This window comes from Ochotona princeps, chromosome 22 (genome assembly GCF_030435755.1).
Source record: "Ochotona princeps isolate mOchPri1 chromosome 22, mOchPri1.hap1, whole genome shotgun sequence".
Lineage (NCBI taxonomy): Eukaryota > Metazoa > Chordata > Mammalia > Lagomorpha > Ochotonidae > Ochotona > Ochotona princeps.
In genome coordinates this window covers 32,098,722-32,116,629 of record NC_080853.1, presented here as the reverse complement: position 1 = coordinate 32,116,629, position 17,908 = coordinate 32,098,722, and the positions used below count along the sequence as shown (strand labels likewise).

General features: G+C 41.9%; 1 protein-coding gene across 3 annotated transcripts in view; it reads left to right on the top strand.

Moving 5' to 3' along the window:
- PLCB4 (phospholipase C beta 4) overlaps window positions 1-17,908 on the top strand; it is a 350,035-nt gene that overhangs the window by 296,591 nt on the left and 35,536 nt on the right. For all 3 annotated transcript variants that reach the window (XM_058679484.1, XM_058679483.1, XM_058679485.1), the window contains 7 exons: window positions 251-375; window positions 2,162-2,213; window positions 4,100-4,202; window positions 5,262-5,426; window positions 8,057-8,261; window positions 16,581-16,669; window positions 17,120-17,270. In XM_058679484.1, the coding sequence (XP_058535467.1) occupies window positions 251-375; window positions 2,162-2,213; window positions 4,100-4,202; window positions 5,262-5,426; window positions 8,057-8,261; window positions 16,581-16,669; window positions 17,120-17,270 (890 nt within the window). The remainder of the gene's footprint in view (window positions 1-250; window positions 376-2,161; window positions 2,214-4,099; window positions 4,203-5,261; window positions 5,427-8,056; window positions 8,262-16,580; window positions 16,670-17,119; window positions 17,271-17,908) is intronic.

The following is a 17,908-nucleotide window of genomic DNA, read 5'->3' as shown; positions in this document are numbered from 1 at the left end:
GTTCGGTCTTGGTCGCAGGGCCAGTTACATGGCATGTGTGAAGGCCCTGGCAGCTGTGACCATCGGCTCAGCTGGAAAGTGGTTTTATCATCCACACAGTGGCCCGCCATTCCCCACTGATGGGGGTGGAGTTTGTTCTGTTTTCATGTACGTGTTTGTCATTGCTGGCTTAGCCCTCGGTTGTGATAGCTTTTTTATCTCGATGATAGTACTCATTTTTTTCCCCCATCTTCCTTAATAAGTTACACAGTTATAACAAACGACAAATGAGCCGGATCTACCCCAAGGGAGGCCGAGTCGATTCCAGTAATTACATGCCTCAGATTTTCTGGAACGCTGGCTGCCAGATGGTGTCTCTGAACTACCAAACCCCAGGTAAGAAGTGATGTCCGGTGACCCCAAATTCCACGAGAACGCTTTGGCAGGATGGGGCCAGCAGCTGCCCTCTACTGCTGGGGGCGTTTTGTTGTTTGTCCATTTTTAAAGAGGCAGACATCTGGGAAAACAGTGTGTTGTTAGATTTATAGGATGGCAAGAAATTGAAAACCCGGACTAGAGAAATCAAAACAATGGTAGCAGATAGCACATTGTGCTTTAAATGGAAATTTCTTTACTATTTGCCACTCATGGCTGTTCCGTTAAGCATCACCTATTCCAAATGATGTCTTGTTTTTCTTCTTTTTGAAATCAAATGAAATGAGAGAATGACTGTGTTTTACTTTTCCTTTGAAAGTTCCCTGATCCCCGTGAACATTTGTAGTTTGTAGGTGCCTTGCTGGCGATTCACAATGAAAATGTAGAATGTGGTGGGTGAACTCTCGGGTACAGTGGATAGGGATCTTAGCTATTGATCCATAAACTGATCCTCCAGAGTGTATTCAAAAGCAGGTTTCAAACAGGCATTATTTTTCCTCTTGAAAGGAGAGGAGTACATTTTTATAAATGCATAAATAACTTTCTTAACGTTCTCAAGATTCGTTTAAGAGTTTAGGATCACAGTATCGAGATTACAGTTAACGAAACGGAAACGAGGACTAGAATAGACAGAGTTCACAGTACGGGCTCATTTACTATGGTGAAGGCAGCATCGCGGTGTGCAAATTCAGGAGCACGCACACACATACCCACACACAAGAAGCTTTTTTCCTCCAGGATCCTTTCCTTGGTGAGGGCCCCTTCCACACGTCCCAGTCTCCACTGGGAGACTCCACTGGGAGTCTTTAGCTTTTCTAGTCCACCTGCTGTGGCTGCACCTTGCTTATCTGGCCTGATCCTTCGGCTGCCATGCCTGTCCCTCAACAGTGGGACTGCGTTTCCCACCTCCAGTGGTGCCTTCTCAGCGATGAAGAGCTTGGCCCCTGGGGTCACCGCTGTGCGTGGTACCCTACGGTCCTGGCTGTGTTAGTGGGGAAGAGGGCAGAGGGCAGGCACTGTAGCCATGCCCGGGAGTTTCTAACAGGGACAGAGGCACTGCCAGCGTGACCTATGCAGTCTTGGGTATTGCGTTTGCTTCTCGGTGAGTCTGGAATCTGGATTACCTGATTACATGGCTTCACTGGACCAGCCTCTGCTGGATTCCACAAGGTCAAGTTTACCTGCAGCATCTTCAACCACTTTTCCCATTTTCATTGGCTAATCAAAAGAAGAAGGTTTTGCCTGCCTGGAACAGAAAAGCCACAAGGCATACCCTGCCTGTTCAGCCCAGTGACGAAGAATGCTCCCTGCGACTTCCTCGGAGCGGACCACGCATACCTGCATGGCTTAGTTCATGGCTGAGTGTTCCTGAGTGTGGACCCCACTCTTGCATGCTGACCCCACTCCGTTTCCCCAGTGCCCGGCTCCTCCAGGCCCATGAGTCACGGACTCTGTCGCTTCACGTAGCAGCCTCAACGTGGAATGAGCATCGCAAGTGTGTGAATCCAAGTGTTACAGCCGTTTGAACATGAGCTTTCTGAAAATACATTTTGCGTTTAACTTCAGCACAAAGTCATGTCTACGTGAAAGAGTGCTGCCTGCCCGAAGCCGGGACCGGGTCCTCTGGGGCCTAAAGGCAGAGCTTAGGGCCTAGGCATGAGCTCACTTCCCCGGTTCAAATCACCTCGTCAGGCGCGGCTTTGTCCAGGCAAATGAGATGCTGAATTATTTTTTTGTCTCTTGACAGATTTAGCGATGCAATTGAATCAGGGGAAATTTGAGTATAATGGATCCTGCGGGTGAGTAATGGGACTTAAACTATTTCAGAACTGCATACTACAACCATAATGAAACCATGTCTTTTTAATTAGTGGCTACGGAGTGTGAGCTGGGTTGAGAGTTTCAGTGAGAGTAAAGGAAACCCTTAGATTGCATTTGTCATTGGACATTTTTCATCTAGCCCATTTTGCTAAGCAGGTTATTTTTTAATCTCGAGTTAACTAGGTTCATCATACACACACTATAGTTTAATTCTTGCAGTTCAAGTAGTAGACTTTTTTATCTGCTCATTGGATATGAACTAGAGACAGACATTAAATGCGTGTTTGTTTTAAACCAGGAGAGATGCAGAAATGAAATTAATTTTATATGTAATAAAGGTGTTGGTGGCAAGTTAAATTTACTTCAGCTGAGAATAAACCGTCGCCCTTGCTTGTCTTGTAAGTAGAAATAATCAAAGAATAATGCCATGAGTGTGGCTCTGGTTTAAATAAACAGAACTTGTTAGCATTTATGAACCAAGGAATGAAAGGTGAAGTGTTAGTTCTGTGAAACGGTAAAAGGTTAAATGAGAATGCTAAGTTGGAATTCTGCAGAGTTGAAAAAGTGATCTTTCGTTCTCCCCATGTGTCTGTCTTCATTCAGCCCTTTACAGTGGAGATTTTCACATGGTTATGGATAAAGGTGTCAAAAGATACATTCATTTTTAGGTGCAAAAAAAATTGTGACATTCATGCTTATGAAAGATCTTGGAAAGAAGTTCACAAAAATCCATGCAATGGATTTTAATCATTTATTTTTACCAAAATAAGTATCATTTACTTTTCCCATTGACTTTGGAAGTACTGTCTTATCAACTCAGTAAATGACACCATCCAAACAGTATTATTTTTCCTAATAATGAACATGAGCTGTCATTTCATTTCTTAGGATCTTTCTTGAACTTTTTAAACATTTCTTTTACATTTTCCAAGTAATGTGCTTATTTTGTTAAATTTATTCTTGGTTCTCTGGTAAATGGGAGTATTGCATTCATTATTAATTTAGTTATTGAATTGTACATTCCTATAAAATAGAAATGCGATTGATTTCCCTGCATCGGTTCACACATCCTGCAACTGAACTGAACTCACTAACCTAATGCTAATCGTTGTTTTCATTAGTTGCTTAGGATTTTCTATTAACAGGATCATGTAATCAGTGAACAGAACAGGTTCTGCCTTTTGGTTTTCAGTCTGGCTACTTTTTGTTGAATTTTCTTGGATATTTTTTTCTTGCTAAAGATAGCAATATAATTAGTCCTGCTTTCACCTTCCTGTATGAAATTTTACATCTTCTTTGATCATGAATGCAACCAACAAGCCACTGCACGGTACTCAGTGCTGTGGCTGTAAATCACAGATCATTCGATTTATGTTCTGATCGGCCCCTCAAAGTATTTTATGCACATCAGTGCTTAAAAACATAGTGGCCATCGTACTTAGCATATCTTGAAACTGAATGTATTGAGGTGTTTATCAAAGCAGCATTGGCAAAGGAGATGCCATAGAGATCTCGATGATTACAGCTGTGACGATTGGGTTTTCATTGCTGTGATTTATGCAGTAATCTGTGATCCATCCAAAGGGGGCTCTGGTTAAGAAGGTTCCAGGAGAGAGTCATGCTAGTGTCCCTGAATCCGGATTCCAGGAGACATTCTTCTTTCTTTTTTATAATCTTTATTTCATAATCTTCCTTTATTTTATAATCTTTAGGATTAACCAAGTGACAGCATTCTCTGTTGAAAAGCCTGGCCCGTGTGTTTCTGTTGAAGAAAAGCTCATAGTTAGGTTTCGAGTAGTGGGTATTTCACTCTTGGTAAAAAAAGATAGTAACGTAATAAGCTCCTGTACTTCTGTCCTACCAGGTACCTTCTCAAGCCAGATTTCATGAGGCGGCCTGATCGGACATTTGATCCCTTCTCTGAAACTCCTGTGGATGGGGTTATAGCAGCGACCTGCTCCGTGCAGGTGAGGGCCTCCTTAGCAGAGCACAGGACAAATGTGCACACAGATGCTCCTGCCAGGAAATTGCAGTGAAATTATTTAACGTTAGATTGTAAGACCCAAATGATGCTCTTAACTCTGGTGTAAACCACTCCCCCCCTTTTACGTGACACATTTTTTTACTAGTAAAATCTTTAGCTACTTTGAATTTTTAAAAAAAGGCAAAAAGGACCTAAAATGTAATTCTAAATGTTTATTAAATTCTAGAGAATGAAAACTATAGTGAAAAGTAAATTGGTGGTTGGGTGTCTCTGGACAGAAATCAAAGCAGGCGTGGATTAGGAAAAGGCACAAGGAAGCCTTCAGAGATGATGGCAATGTTTGTTATCCTGAGTGTGGTGGCAGTTTCACAGATGTATTCACCTGTCAAAACTTATTTCAGCATATACTTTAAGCATATATAGTTTGTTCTATGTCAGCATGCCTCAAAAAATCTGATTCGAAATTGTAGGCTGCCAAATAGCATTAAGAAAAATCTTAAAAACATAAATAGTCATTTGAAAAAAGGTCTCTGCTTTGCTTCACAGCAGCAGAAGTTAGCACTGCTCTTTACAAACATGTACCGCTGTGGTGGTAGACCAGTGGTCATGTCGGTGAGCGTTATCAGTTAAGTGATAGCATGACTTTTCTGTGTATCTCTTTTCAAAACCTTTAAAATAATTCAGTCCTAAGTGTGGCATACTAGACATCTAAAGGGACCTTGGGCCCTGTCTGAATCCATCTTTTCATTTCATAGGTGTGGACATGTAGTTGAAGATGCTGTGGGCACTCTTTATATCATGTGGCTCAAGCATGTTTTCTCATTATTTTTCTAGACAATTATAGGAGGTAGAACCTTTGCCTAGAACAGAGTTTTGCATGTAGTAGTTGTTCAGTAATGTTCAGGTCCATTAAATACTGAATGCAGTCTTTCTGTAGGCAATTTTAATCCCCCAAATGCAGGCATTTCTGATATTCTACTTATCCTTTGTTAGTAATTACTACACCAACTATACTTCTCATCCTGTTTCTTCCTTTTTCCAGGTCATATCAGGTCAGTTCTTATCAGATAAGAAAATTGGCACCTACGTAGAGGTGGATATGTATGGGTTGCCCACCGACACCATACGTAAGGAATTCCGAACACGTATGGTTATGAACAATGGACTCAATCCCGTTTACAATGAAGAATCCTTTGTATTTCGGAAGGTAGGGCATTTTTGGTGTGCCTCATCCTCTTTTCAGTGGAGCACCCCCTCCCTCACCACCCTTTTACATGGCAGTGCCCAAGTGCCAGGTTTGCAATGCCCTGGCATGGACACTGTCCTGGTGTTCCTCCCTTCATTGGCAGTAGCTGATATTTGCACTGTTTGGCTAGTCAAGCAGTCAGGTGGGAAGCCTCACCTGTAACCGAAGATTGTAAACATCATTACACATGGGTGAGGTGGTATGACTGTATCCCTGCTCACATGCTGCTTGCTTTGTGTGCTATCTCTAATGTTTTACTTTTCTCTCCCATCCCTGTATGCTGGCTCCTGAGAGCAGACACAGTCATTCTGATATTTAGCTTTTAATTTCTTTATCATTTTCCTTTGTTGCGCTACTGGAAAACCCATGTATTGGCAGTGCTGCCTCCAAGAACATCCATTTTTCTCTCTTTCTTACCCCTAGTGATGTTTTTTATTCTGCAGGTAACACTCCGTATGCCATGCAACATGGATAATGGGTCTTTGGTATTAACAAAATAGGAAATTCATTTTGGAATAGGGTAACTGGATTACAAAAACTAGGTTAAAACAAAGACATATACCTTTGAGAAAATAGGCCATTTGGAAATTTAGATTTTACCCTATGATGTGATGTTATCCATGCCGCCCACACTGCTACTGCAAGTACTCTGTGAGCATGTGATATAAATATGTGTGCTCTGTGATTTGTTCTGATTTTTGTCTATCTCAAGTATTTGGTTCTATTGTGAGTATTGCTAGAATTATAACTAAAGTAATCGTTACATATACTTCTTGGTTCTTGTGTTTCTGATGAGTAAGGAAGTATTCACTTTCATTTTTCCTTGTAATAGTTTTGGCTCGGGAACAAGATAGCCATTCTGGAACCATCCTTGTTCTTCAGAAGTTATGCTGACTTTCACTGCTATAAAGTGCTTTCACTTGTATTTTTTTCTTATGACTATTGTTTTTTGCATGAATCTTGTAAGAGGGTCAAGGTCCAAGTTCCCAGTCACCACATGAAGAACTAGAATGAGCCAAGTTGGATAATTTTAGCTGGATTTCTCCTCTTCATCTTCAAGCAGCTGAAATTAAAATTTCCTGACACAAGTAGACAACCAATGCTTTGTCCAGCTACAGACAGGACTCTGATATAAGCTAAGATATCCTGCTTGCAGGAGTAACCTGATGAAGACTTTTCTGGACACCATGGTTTTCCTTGTCTTGTAGCTGTCCCATATCTGAATGGGGATTCTGCCATCTGAAATCAGACTTTTATGTCTGTGAATGTTTTCAATTTGAGAAGGACAGGAGTAGTTTCAAAATCAAAGTACATGAGCGTTTCTATGTTGTATATATCCAACTCTGTTTAATCTCTTGAACATTGAGAAATATATGAAACAAGTGGAATCCACATTTATATATAGTATTCTTTTATACATGAAACATTTCTTTGAAGATCCTCTCCATGTTTATAAACAAGCATGACTAGATAGCAGGTGTACCCCAGGTAGGCACATCACTTGGTCCCAGTTCTGAGATCTCACTCTGTCGGAGGCAATCTGAGATTAAGGAAAGTCACTGTTTCTCAGAGTCCCTTCTGTCCTCAGCAGTTAAATGGCTGAGTGTGGGGAAAGATGGCAGGTGCTGGAGTTGTAGTCTTCATGTCCATTACTTCCAGCATTTTTGAATGGTTGATTTCCAGGAAACCTGTTCTAGTTGTTTTGTTTGTTTGTTTGTTTAGATTTTTTAAAAAAAATTGTTGTTAGAGAGGAAGATCAGACTTACAAAGAGAAGTAGAGACAGAGAAAAATATCCTCCATCCACTAGTTCACTCTCTAAATGACCACAATAGCTAGAGCTGAGCCAATTCAAAGCCAGGAACAGGAACCTCTTCCAGGTTTCTCATGCAGGTGCAGGGTCCCAAGGCTTTGGGCTGTCGTCAACTGCTTTCCCAGGTCACAGGCAGGGAGCTGGATGGTAAGTAAAGCAGCCAAGACATGAATGGACACCAGTAAGGGATCCTGGACTTGCAAGATGAGGATTTAGCCACTGAACCAATGTGCCAAGCACTCCAGTTGCATTTCTTATGGTCTTGGCCATTTCAGCTTACACAGAGTCCCTTTTGAGTGCAAGTGAATTGTGTCTTTATTTTCCTTAAAGAACTATTTAAGAGCAGAGCAAGGACTGATTTGTAGCAATGCAGGTAAAGCCACAGTGTTTAATGCTAACATCCCATATGAGTACCAGCTCATGTTCAGCTGTTCCATTTCCTATCTAACACTCCGCAAATGATGCAGAAGATGACTGAAGTGCTTGGGGCCCCTGCCATTCATGTGGGAGACCCATATGGAGCTTCTGGCTTCTTGCTTCATTATGGCCCAGTGCTGACCATTGTGACAAATTAGAGAATAAGCCAAAGGAGGATCTCTTTCTCTCCACTGCCCCCACCTTTCCCTCTGTCTCTGTAACTCTGAGTTTTCAAATAAAGAAATCCACCTTAAAAAAACAAGAAAGAGCGAAGCAGTGTGGCTGTGGTCCTGACTCCTAGCGTTATGGTCCCTGGGAAATGCATTACACACATCGATGGAAAGTTCTGTTCTTCGTTTGCAGGTGATCCTGCCTGACCTGGCTGTCTTGAGAATAGCAGTGTATGATGACAACAACAAGCTGATTGGCCAGAGGATCCTCCCGCTGGATGGCCTCCAGGCAGGCTACCGACATATTTCTCTCCGGAATGAGGGAAATAAACCCTTGTCACTGCCAACAATTTTCTGCAATATTGTCCTTAAAACATATGTGCCTGATGGATTTGGAGGTAAGAGAAACTTTAGGATGTGGGAGAGGTTTTGGACAAAATCCTAAAGGATGAGATTAGAACACATTCTGCCCTTGGTTGAAGGAACATCATGAAGCCATCCGTGGCAGCCTTGAAGAAGTCAGAGACAAATAGTCATTCTTAGGGTTCATAGAAGTGAAAAAACAAGACGAGGTTATCGTTAAGAGCTTTCTTACTTTAAAATGTCATAATTTTATGTCATGCCTTAATCTCTACAAATATGTTTTGTGATGGATATATTTACAGCCACAAAGTTGGAAAAGCATGAATGAATGAGACCCTCTAGTTATCTAATCAACTAGTATCACTAGATTTTAGTGATTCAAATATCAACATGGGTATATTTTCTTCCAAATGTGCAAGAGAGTTGAGTTTCATCAAAAACCCCAGTCATCCATCCACCTGGGCTTTGCTAAGGAGTCACTGTGCAGAATCAAGACTAGACTCGTTTCTAGAATTTGGATTTATAAACCCCAAATAAAGGAAGAACATTTTTTTTTTAAAAAAAAAAAAATCCAGGTTCTCAGTTTTTGATACTTAAAGAAACAGGAAAGCAGAATGATTGTGACCAAATAAACCAAAACTTCCAATCCAGCTCTTCATCGCCAGCAGAGGGCCGTGGAGCATGATGGAACCTGTCAAATCCTTTATTTCTTTAGCTGGATAGTGAAGATCACAACTATCTAAGCACATTCTTGTGAAAAGCTCTTACTCGTGGTATATGACCCAGCAAGGCCTGTGTGTGTGTGTGTGTGTGTGTGTTTGTGAGTGTGTGAGTGAGTCTGTGTGTGTGTGTGTAGACACAGAAGCAGTGCCTGTAGGTACTACAGTGCTGCAATGTGTTGTTTGGGAAACATTAAATTTGTTGTTTATTTTTAGCCTCTCTGTAGAACAAATTTTCTTCAATGAAGCTTCAGCTTCAGCTATCTGATTATAAGTTCAAAAAAGCACATTAAGCCAGTGGGATGTTCCAGTCATAAAGTTAGCCGTAAAGATGCTTATCTTCCTCTCTTTCAAAAATGAGGAAGTACATTGGAAGCTACAGCACATGGTAACAGATATCAGAGCCCATAAACCAAGGATGCACCAGGGTGTGATGGGGCCGAGCAAGTGGACCAGAAAAGGAGAGCAGGAAACTGGCAATGCATATGGGCTTGCAGCCCCTGGCAAAGCTCAGAATCCAGGCTGCATTGCAGCACAATGGTGAATGAAATCACGTTCCATGACTTAAGTTTAGAAAACCAGGAGTCTATGATAAACATGTAAAACATCTTTCAAATGTTGTAAACCCCTACGGTAGAAGATTTAAAGTTTTTGTCTTGGGCCTGGTACAAAGGCTTAATGGGCTAATCCTCCCTTTGCAAGCATCGAGATCCCATATGGGTGCCAGTTTATGTCCGAGCTGCTCCACTTCCCATCCGGCTCCCTGCTTGTGGCCTGGAAAAGCAATTGAGGATGGCCCAAAACCTTGGGACCCTGCATCCATGTGAGAGACCTGGAAGAATCTCCTAGCTCCTGGCTTCAGATTGGCTTTGGCTATTATGGGCTTTTGGGGATTGAAACAGCAGAGGGAAGATCTTTCTCTGTTTCTCTCCCTTTCTTTGTAAATTTCCCTTTCCAATAGAAAACAAGTAACTCTTAAAAAATGTTTTTGCATTTATACAGGTTCAAGTGAAACTCTGTAATTAATTTCTGAGAAATTGGTCATTTGATTAGAAAAGATAGTGCCAAGCACTTTATATAAGTCCAAAATGTGAAATTGTTCAGATATGAGCATGTATATCTATGCTAGAGAAATACCTGTATTTATAATGCAACTTTTTAAAAATAAAGGTTTATTTATTTTTATTGGAAAGGCAGATATAACAGAGAGAAGGAGATATGAGAGAAAGATCTTCCATCCACTGATTCACTTCTCAAGTGGCTGCAACAGCCAGAGCCAAGTAAATCTGAAGCCAGGAGCCAGGAACCTCTTCCAGGTCTTCCACATGAACACAGGGTCCCAGGATTTGGGGGCATCCTCTGCTGCTTTGTCAGGCCACAAGCAGGGAGCTGGATGGGAAGTAGAGCAGGCAGGACATGAGCTAGCACCCATATGGGAACCCAGCATGTGCAAGACAATTTGGCCACTAGTCTATCATGCCCATAATGCAGCTTTTTGTTTTTACCGGTGTTGACATTCAAGTATTGATTCTGTTAATCTCTTCAATAATAGTCCTTGAAATGTTGTTTCCTAACATGTGACTCTGGCCTGTTCCTTCTTTTCATTTGGAATTTTCGACCAGTGTGTTACCATGATGGCTGTCTTAAACTCCAGCTGGACATCCGGCACAGTTTTTCACAGAACTTTTTTGTCCCATTGCATTCTTTCCTTCTTAGATTTATTTGTTGGAAAGACAGAGCAACACACACATAGAAAGAGAGAGAGGAAAAGAGATTTTTCCATTCCTTGGTTCACTCTCCAAATGGCCTCAGTTGCCAAGAATGGCCCAGGGCAAAGTCAGGACCCAGGAACTCCATTCTGCTCACCCAGGTAGTTGGCCGTGGCCCAGGAAGCTGCATGGGAATTGGAGTGTCCAAGACCCAAACTAGTATTTCAGTATGGGCTGCCAGTGTCACAAGGGGCAGTGTAGCCTGCCACACCACAACACTTTCCCATTATTGCATCACATTTAACTACTACAAAACTAAGAGAAGAAGCTATGAGGTTTAGGGGTCCTACCTAAGATAACCACGGGAGAGTATAAGAACTGTCTCTTCCCAAATTTCTACTCAAATGTGGAGCCTCTTGATGCATTCTGGACTCATATATTGTCTGTTTAGCCACCCACCCCTCCCCCATAATCAAACCTGAGTGTTTGTGTGCTGTGCCTGTCAGGTGGGAAACCTATCGAGTCTTTCCTTAGGTGTTGATTCTCGGCTGATTGTCCAAGAACCCATTTGAGATGAAATGGTCCTATCACACTTCAATATATCTAGGGAAAAAACGAAGTGTCAGTATAGCTTGTGACGTTTTTGTGATGATCAGGAATGATGATGTGAGCTGGTCACCCTTGGTCCTCTCTGTGCACAGCTTCATATCCCCGCATTCAACCGAAATTAGATCAGAATTGTTCAGGAAAAAAATGACATCTCTACTGAACGTGTGTCATTTTTTTCTTTTCATTCTTGCCCAGTGATAATTAACACTAGGCACTGATAGCTCTTTACTCAGAGCTGAAGTTGGGAACTCAGAACTCCATCTAGGTCTCTGAGCTGGGTGGTGGCAAGGTTCCAACTGCCCGAGGGATCCCCTTTGCCTCCCATGGTCTACACTGACAGGAAGCCCAGAGCTAAACTCCAGTACTCCAATGTGCAATACCAGTGCTAACCAGCATCTTAACTGCTGTAGTAAATGCTACTAGCTGCCTACCCCAGGAAAGAAATTTTGACACGAAATAATAACATTTCAGAAAGAAACTACTAAGAATGATTAAGAAATCTTGGGGGGGATCCAATATTATTTTGAAACTAAACGTAAGAAAAACCTTCTCTGTTCTGCACTTATGTGCAAAATAGATGTGCTAGTGTTGATGCTAAGAGGTGTTCTTCCATTTTTGAGTCAGGTGGGAGTAGGGGAATTTTTTTTTCTTCTTTTTTTATAGGTGCAGTGCCATGTGTCCATCACACAGCTCTCTCACTGTTAGCCCTGTGCTGGTGACGGGAAACAGTCCCAGAGATGCTTCTCCACCCACTGTGGCTTTGCGTGGGTTTTGTTCCTTTTATAACTGCAGAGTGGCAGGGAGGAGAGCAGCTACAAGAACTGAGGCATCCGTGTGGTGTTTACATGTCGCTGAGCTCTGCCCAAGCCTGCCAGCATGCTGTTCCTCCAGCAGAGCCTAGCGGCCCTTCCACACATCTGTAGATTCTGCTCCAACCAGGTTCTGGCACACAAGCTAGCTGAAGTGACCTTTGGTTGTTTGCCTGTCCCCACATTCCATAACTCTATGATTAAGATACAGCATGAAAACTGGTGTTTCTTGTTTACTGTGTGCCCTGCCTGCATAGGGTTTCCTCCAACCACTTGTCAAAGACACTTGCCTGTATCTTATAACACACGTACCAAGGGAGGTTACCCCTAATTAAGATTCTGTTCCTACAATACATTCTCACGATTTCCTGATGTACCTTAAACCTCTCCTTTGTGGGTGCTAAAGTGCCAAATTCCATTAAATATTTGTTGAAACAACTATTTACAAACTATCATTACTATGCATTGTATTGCTCTCTGAACTACAGAAAATGTTAATAAGAATAAATGCTCTGTGTGAGAACAAAGCAAGGTCAGTTATGGTGAAATTCATTGAGAATTGCTAGACAACAACTTCTAGAATCTGTGCTTCTTTATTGAGAGAGAGACCATCCATGCTCTGTTTTCCTTCCCCGAAATGTATGGAAGAGCTGTGGCTGAGTGTGTGCCAGGCTGAAATCAGGGGCACAGAACTCAGCTGGGCCTCCTCTGTGGGCGGTGGGGCCACAAGTACTTGAGTCACCACGTGGTTCCCCCGTGCGCATTAGTAGAAAGTTGGCTCAGAGCCAGACGGGGACTTGAACCCAGGCACTCTGGTATTGGATGCAGTTGTCCCAAGTGAGGGCAAATATCCATGCTAGATAAAGCAAATGTAAACATACTCCTCACTGAACAGTGTCCTCAAACGGACTGTGAATGCTTTGAGGCAGCAAGCTGTGACCACTTCTTAGTCTTGAGTGGGCACAGGATCCTGTTTTCCCAAGTATCTCCTGCATCTTCTGGCATTCTAGGAAATATGGTTTAGAGAGTTTGTAATCGCTTGTTAACCCAAAAATCACAGTTATGAGATTTGGCAATGTTGACTAGCACTATTTTTCAGCTGTTGTGGAGCATGCATTTTCATTCCTCCCCCACTTATTAGAAACAATCTGAATAGGCCCATGCTAGGGGCACGCTCCTGTGGCTATAAAGAGGGGAGTCCAGGTGCATGACACCTGCTTACCACTGAGACGCCCAAATGCTTTGAAAAGCAGTGGTTGACAAACCTACTTCTGCAAAATTAGGAAGTATCTGGAAGTTTGTGCTAATGAACCACTGTCTTCATTTTTAGTTCTTAGAGATGCCTAAATTGTTGCTTTCAACTTTATATGGAAGTGAAGGATGGGAGGAAGGAGAAGCAAAAAAAAAAAAAAAAAAAAAAAAACAGAGTATACGTAGGACACTAAAACCAGAAATAGCTGGTACTTTAAAAAATATAGATGCATCAAGTTCCATTATGACTTGCAAAAAGAAACTGAAGAAAAAACAAAAAGGCAGACTGGCTTATTTAATGAAAACCAAGATTCTGAGGCCCTACTGTGACCTCCAAGTATCCGAGCTCATGTGTGTAGGTTCCGTAGAGTCAGCAATGTGTGTGTGCTATAAATCTACACTGCTGAATACACAATGTGACCAGTCCCTACATAGGTCTGTTCACCTGCTGGTGATTGAAGGCCAGCATTTAACATCAATTCTTGCCACAGTTTATGGTTTGTCCTGTAGAAAGCAGAATGATTCACAACATGATACAGCAGTCACAGAGCCCCACACGTGTTAGTCAGCATTCACTGCGTCAACTAAGAAAACTCAGACAAGCCACTCCAGAGGGAAAAAGGTTGTTATTTGGTTCACATTTTGGAGGTCAGTGTTCTAACGTGAAGCAACCCTATAGACGTAGGAATCTGATGAGAGTGGATTATGGGAGCAGAGAGCAACTGGATCATGCTTGACTTGCCCAACGGATCCCTCCAAATCAAGGGCTGGCCAGGCTGAAGTCCGGAGCCAGGAGCCTCATCTGGGCTTTCTTTGTGAGTGACAGGAGCCCAAGCGCTTGGACCATCTGCCAGTGTTTTCCCATGCATACTAGCAAGAAGCTGGAGCAGCAAAGCTGGGCAGCTAGGTCTCAAGTTGTCCTTATGAGTTCAGGCATTGGAATCCGTTGCTCACCTCATTACCCGCAACACTGACTCCTTGAATTATTATTGATGTGCAATAATTGCTCATCTTCTATGCATTTATCTGTCTGTATGTGTAACATGTGTATGCCTCTAGTCAGAGGAAAAGCTGAGTTAGAACGGGTAAGAGAGGCCAGCACAGGTCATGATCCTCTATTGCTGATTTTTTTTTTCCCTGCAAAATTTTGGTGGAACCATCCTGGGTATTCAGTAGCCACTTTTCTGTGGTGGTCTGTAACCTACTGCAGGATATCCACCACTGACAAATGTGGATAACTCTGGAGCTTCTAAACTATTAGTGGAAATTTCCAGCAAGAAAGCACTCCTTTCAAATAGCCGAACAAGCCCTTCAGACCTTTCAAAAATTCTGCTTTTTGTCCGAGGTTATTTAATTTGAGGAAGCCTTACTTACATTTTGTATATTCTTGCTTCAATTTGGCCAAGAATACTATCATAATGCATGCATTTTCTTGGTTGTTTTTTCTTTTTCAAAAAAGCATATATGGCTATAAATAAGACATCTCAAGTAAGATATTTTAAATAATAACATTCAAAAGAGGCTGAACTTTGGGGTCCAGCAGTATAATCCCCCTATAGTTTCTGGAATTCTTAATACAATGACACTTCAAAAAGTTGGTGAAAAATAGAAAATAAGTCTTTTTTGGCAGAAAAACCCACACATCATTTTTTTCATAGTAATGCATTTCCATGAAAGGTTTGAAGATTCTCTCAGGCACGGATTTCAGAGCTGCTTGCACCAAAACAGATGTATCTTTGAGTTCTGTTTTCCCTTGGCCCTTTGGAAGCATTCAGGGTAGATTAAGGTAATGATATCTATGCAGCTAGTGAATAAAACTGCATCTTACTGTATAAGCAATGTCTGTTTAGTGCTGAGGCAGGAGACTGAGAAGAACATCTCATTCCATTTAAGTGTAGTTGGAAAAGTAATTTTGCTAAGGAAAAGCTTATAAACATACATCATTTTAAAATGTATAAACTATACTGTGTTGTGAGATAATCAGAATGTTCTATAATATTGGTAAATTGTGCAAAATTATATAAACTCTGAAAGTACTTGGAACTCTTCAAATAAAGCTATAAAAAGATTAAACTTTTTTTTAAGAGCAAGTTATTGCTGAGAAAACACTGGAGAAATATTTCTGTTTATCTGCTTTGGTACCAAAATTGTCTAATTGCATTAGTTTTTTGTTTAGTTTTTGTTTTTGTTTTGTATAAAGGTAAGACTGGTATGGATATGGTGACTTGGGGGGCTAAGCTGCCTCTAGAAGGCCCCCATCCCATACTAGAATGCTGGCTTCTTATCCAGCTTCCTGCTAATGAGCCTGGGAGGCCGCCGATGGCTTGCAGACTAAGTTCCTCCCCGCACATGGAAGAGTCCTGTGGAGTTTCTGGTTCCTGGCTTCTGCTTGACCCAACCCTAGCTGTTGTGGACAGTTGGGGGGTAAACCAGTGGATTAAAGAGCTCTATCTTCCTCTCTGACTTTCAAATAAATTAAAATGTATAAATTGATATTTTTAAAACAACAAGTGAAACAAAATAAAAATAAGACTTGGCACCTTCTACGCAGCAGGTACTCTGCATTTATGGACTCACTGAAACTCCACATTAACCCAACAGGGTGGTTGGGTTATACCCAAGTGGTCAGATGGAGCCTGGCACTAAAGAAAACACTTTCAGCTTGCTGAAACACTCAGAAGTAAGAGTTAAGAACCAAAGGCTCAGAGGTAGGCGTTGTGGTATGGCAGGTTAGGGCACTGCTTGGAGCACTAACATTCCATTTTAGAATGCTAATTCAAGTCCTGGCTACTATCCTTCTGGTTGGACTGCCTGCTGGAACATACCCAGGCAGGCAGCTGATGTTGGCGTTTAGGTCGCTGCTGTCTCCTGGAGACCTGGGTGGAGGGCTGGCCTCAGCTGTTGTGGCGATTTGGGAGGTGAACATCTCTCTCTCTGTCTCTCTCCCTCTCTCTCTCTCTCTCTCATATAAAATAATATCTTAGTAAGAGTTTTAAAAGAGAACTCAAAGCAGTTCATTCAGTTTGCTCTGTCATCCTGTCTTCATTATTTGGAGAAAACAAAAATGAGAAAGAGAAAACTATCTTGCCTTTGCTGATTTTTTTGCAGCTAATTCTGATTGCTTTGTGTCCTGGGAGAAGACACTTAATACAAAGAATGTTACATTTCTAGAATTAAGAACGGTGTATTAACTGAATTCTCTTGGATATGTTTAGTAAAACAAAGAATCAATAGCCTTTTTTTTTTTTAACTTTCAGATATCGTGGATGCTTTATCAGATCCAAAGAAATTTCTCTCAATTACGGAAAAGAGAGCAGACCAAATGAGAGCTATGGGCATTGAAACGGTAAGTGGAAACACTTGATTAAAGAGTGCTACATTGGGGGAGTTTGGCAAAAGCTATTTAAAAAACAAGATAAGATAATAAATAAGCATAACAAGTTTAAAGATTTAAGAAGAGAAAAAACTGGTCCATGCAACAAGAGTTTCAGCAGTCTACCAACACATGCCCAGTTTGTTCAAACCAAATTCCTCAGTTTAGAGTGGAGCGACAGCCTCCCTGACAGCTAGGAAAAAAACAGAAGTTACACCGTGCTTGGAAGCGTTGGGTCTTTTTTCCATGGGTTGACCCTGTGCCGAGCTGAAAGAAACTGTATGTAGTTTATTCTTGCCAAACAGAAACCCTGTAAGAGAACTCAAGTGTGAGAGTGCAACAGAAGTCACAGGGCTCTAACTGGATTCACTAAAATAAACAATGGGCAAGGTATTTAACCTTCAGTGACTGTTTCTGTTGCAGAGTGACATAGCAGACGTGCCCAGTGACACTTCCAAGAATGACAAAAAGGGAAAGGCCAACACTGCCAAAGCCAGCGTCACCCCACAGAGCAGCTCTGAGCTGAGACCGACCACCACGGCCGCCCTCGCTTCTGGCGTGGAGGCAAAGAAAGGTGAGGGAGGGAGACTGTTCCTGCCCTCCGTCTGTGTTGGCAACTTTATATCCTTTCTACGCAGTCTGGAGGAAAACTGTTTTTAGAATTGTCCTTTTACCAATTCTCATTGCTCCATAAAGCTCCAAAGCAGCAGCGTGCTTTCTGGTAGACTGGGTAAACTGCTTCATTCCCCAGAATGTTTAAGAGTCGACATTTGGGCTTCATCTGCCAGATTTCCTGCACCTTAGTTACATGGCACACAGTAGCTACAGTTTTAGAAGTGTCCTTGATGGTAGAACCTTCAACCCAGCGATGCTGTCAGCTGACACATCATCATGTGCTTGTAGTTGATACTGTACCAGGGCTCCAGACAGGCAGTGAGGCTGGTGAACCAGCATCAGGACAACGTGGCACTTCTACCTTCCTTTATTAGTAATTTCCCTGATACCTAGGTATTCCACAGTCATGATTATTTATTTATAATGTGATCAGATGAAGGTCAGCTCCATGTGCTTCCTTGTACATGAGACGAAAGATCATCAGAGGTGTCACCCAGCCATAATGTTTCCTACAGGGTAATGTTCAGCCGATATGTCAGAAAATAGCCATCCTACTTATTTAAAATAGCTTTCCATTTTAATTGGGCTGGCATCCAC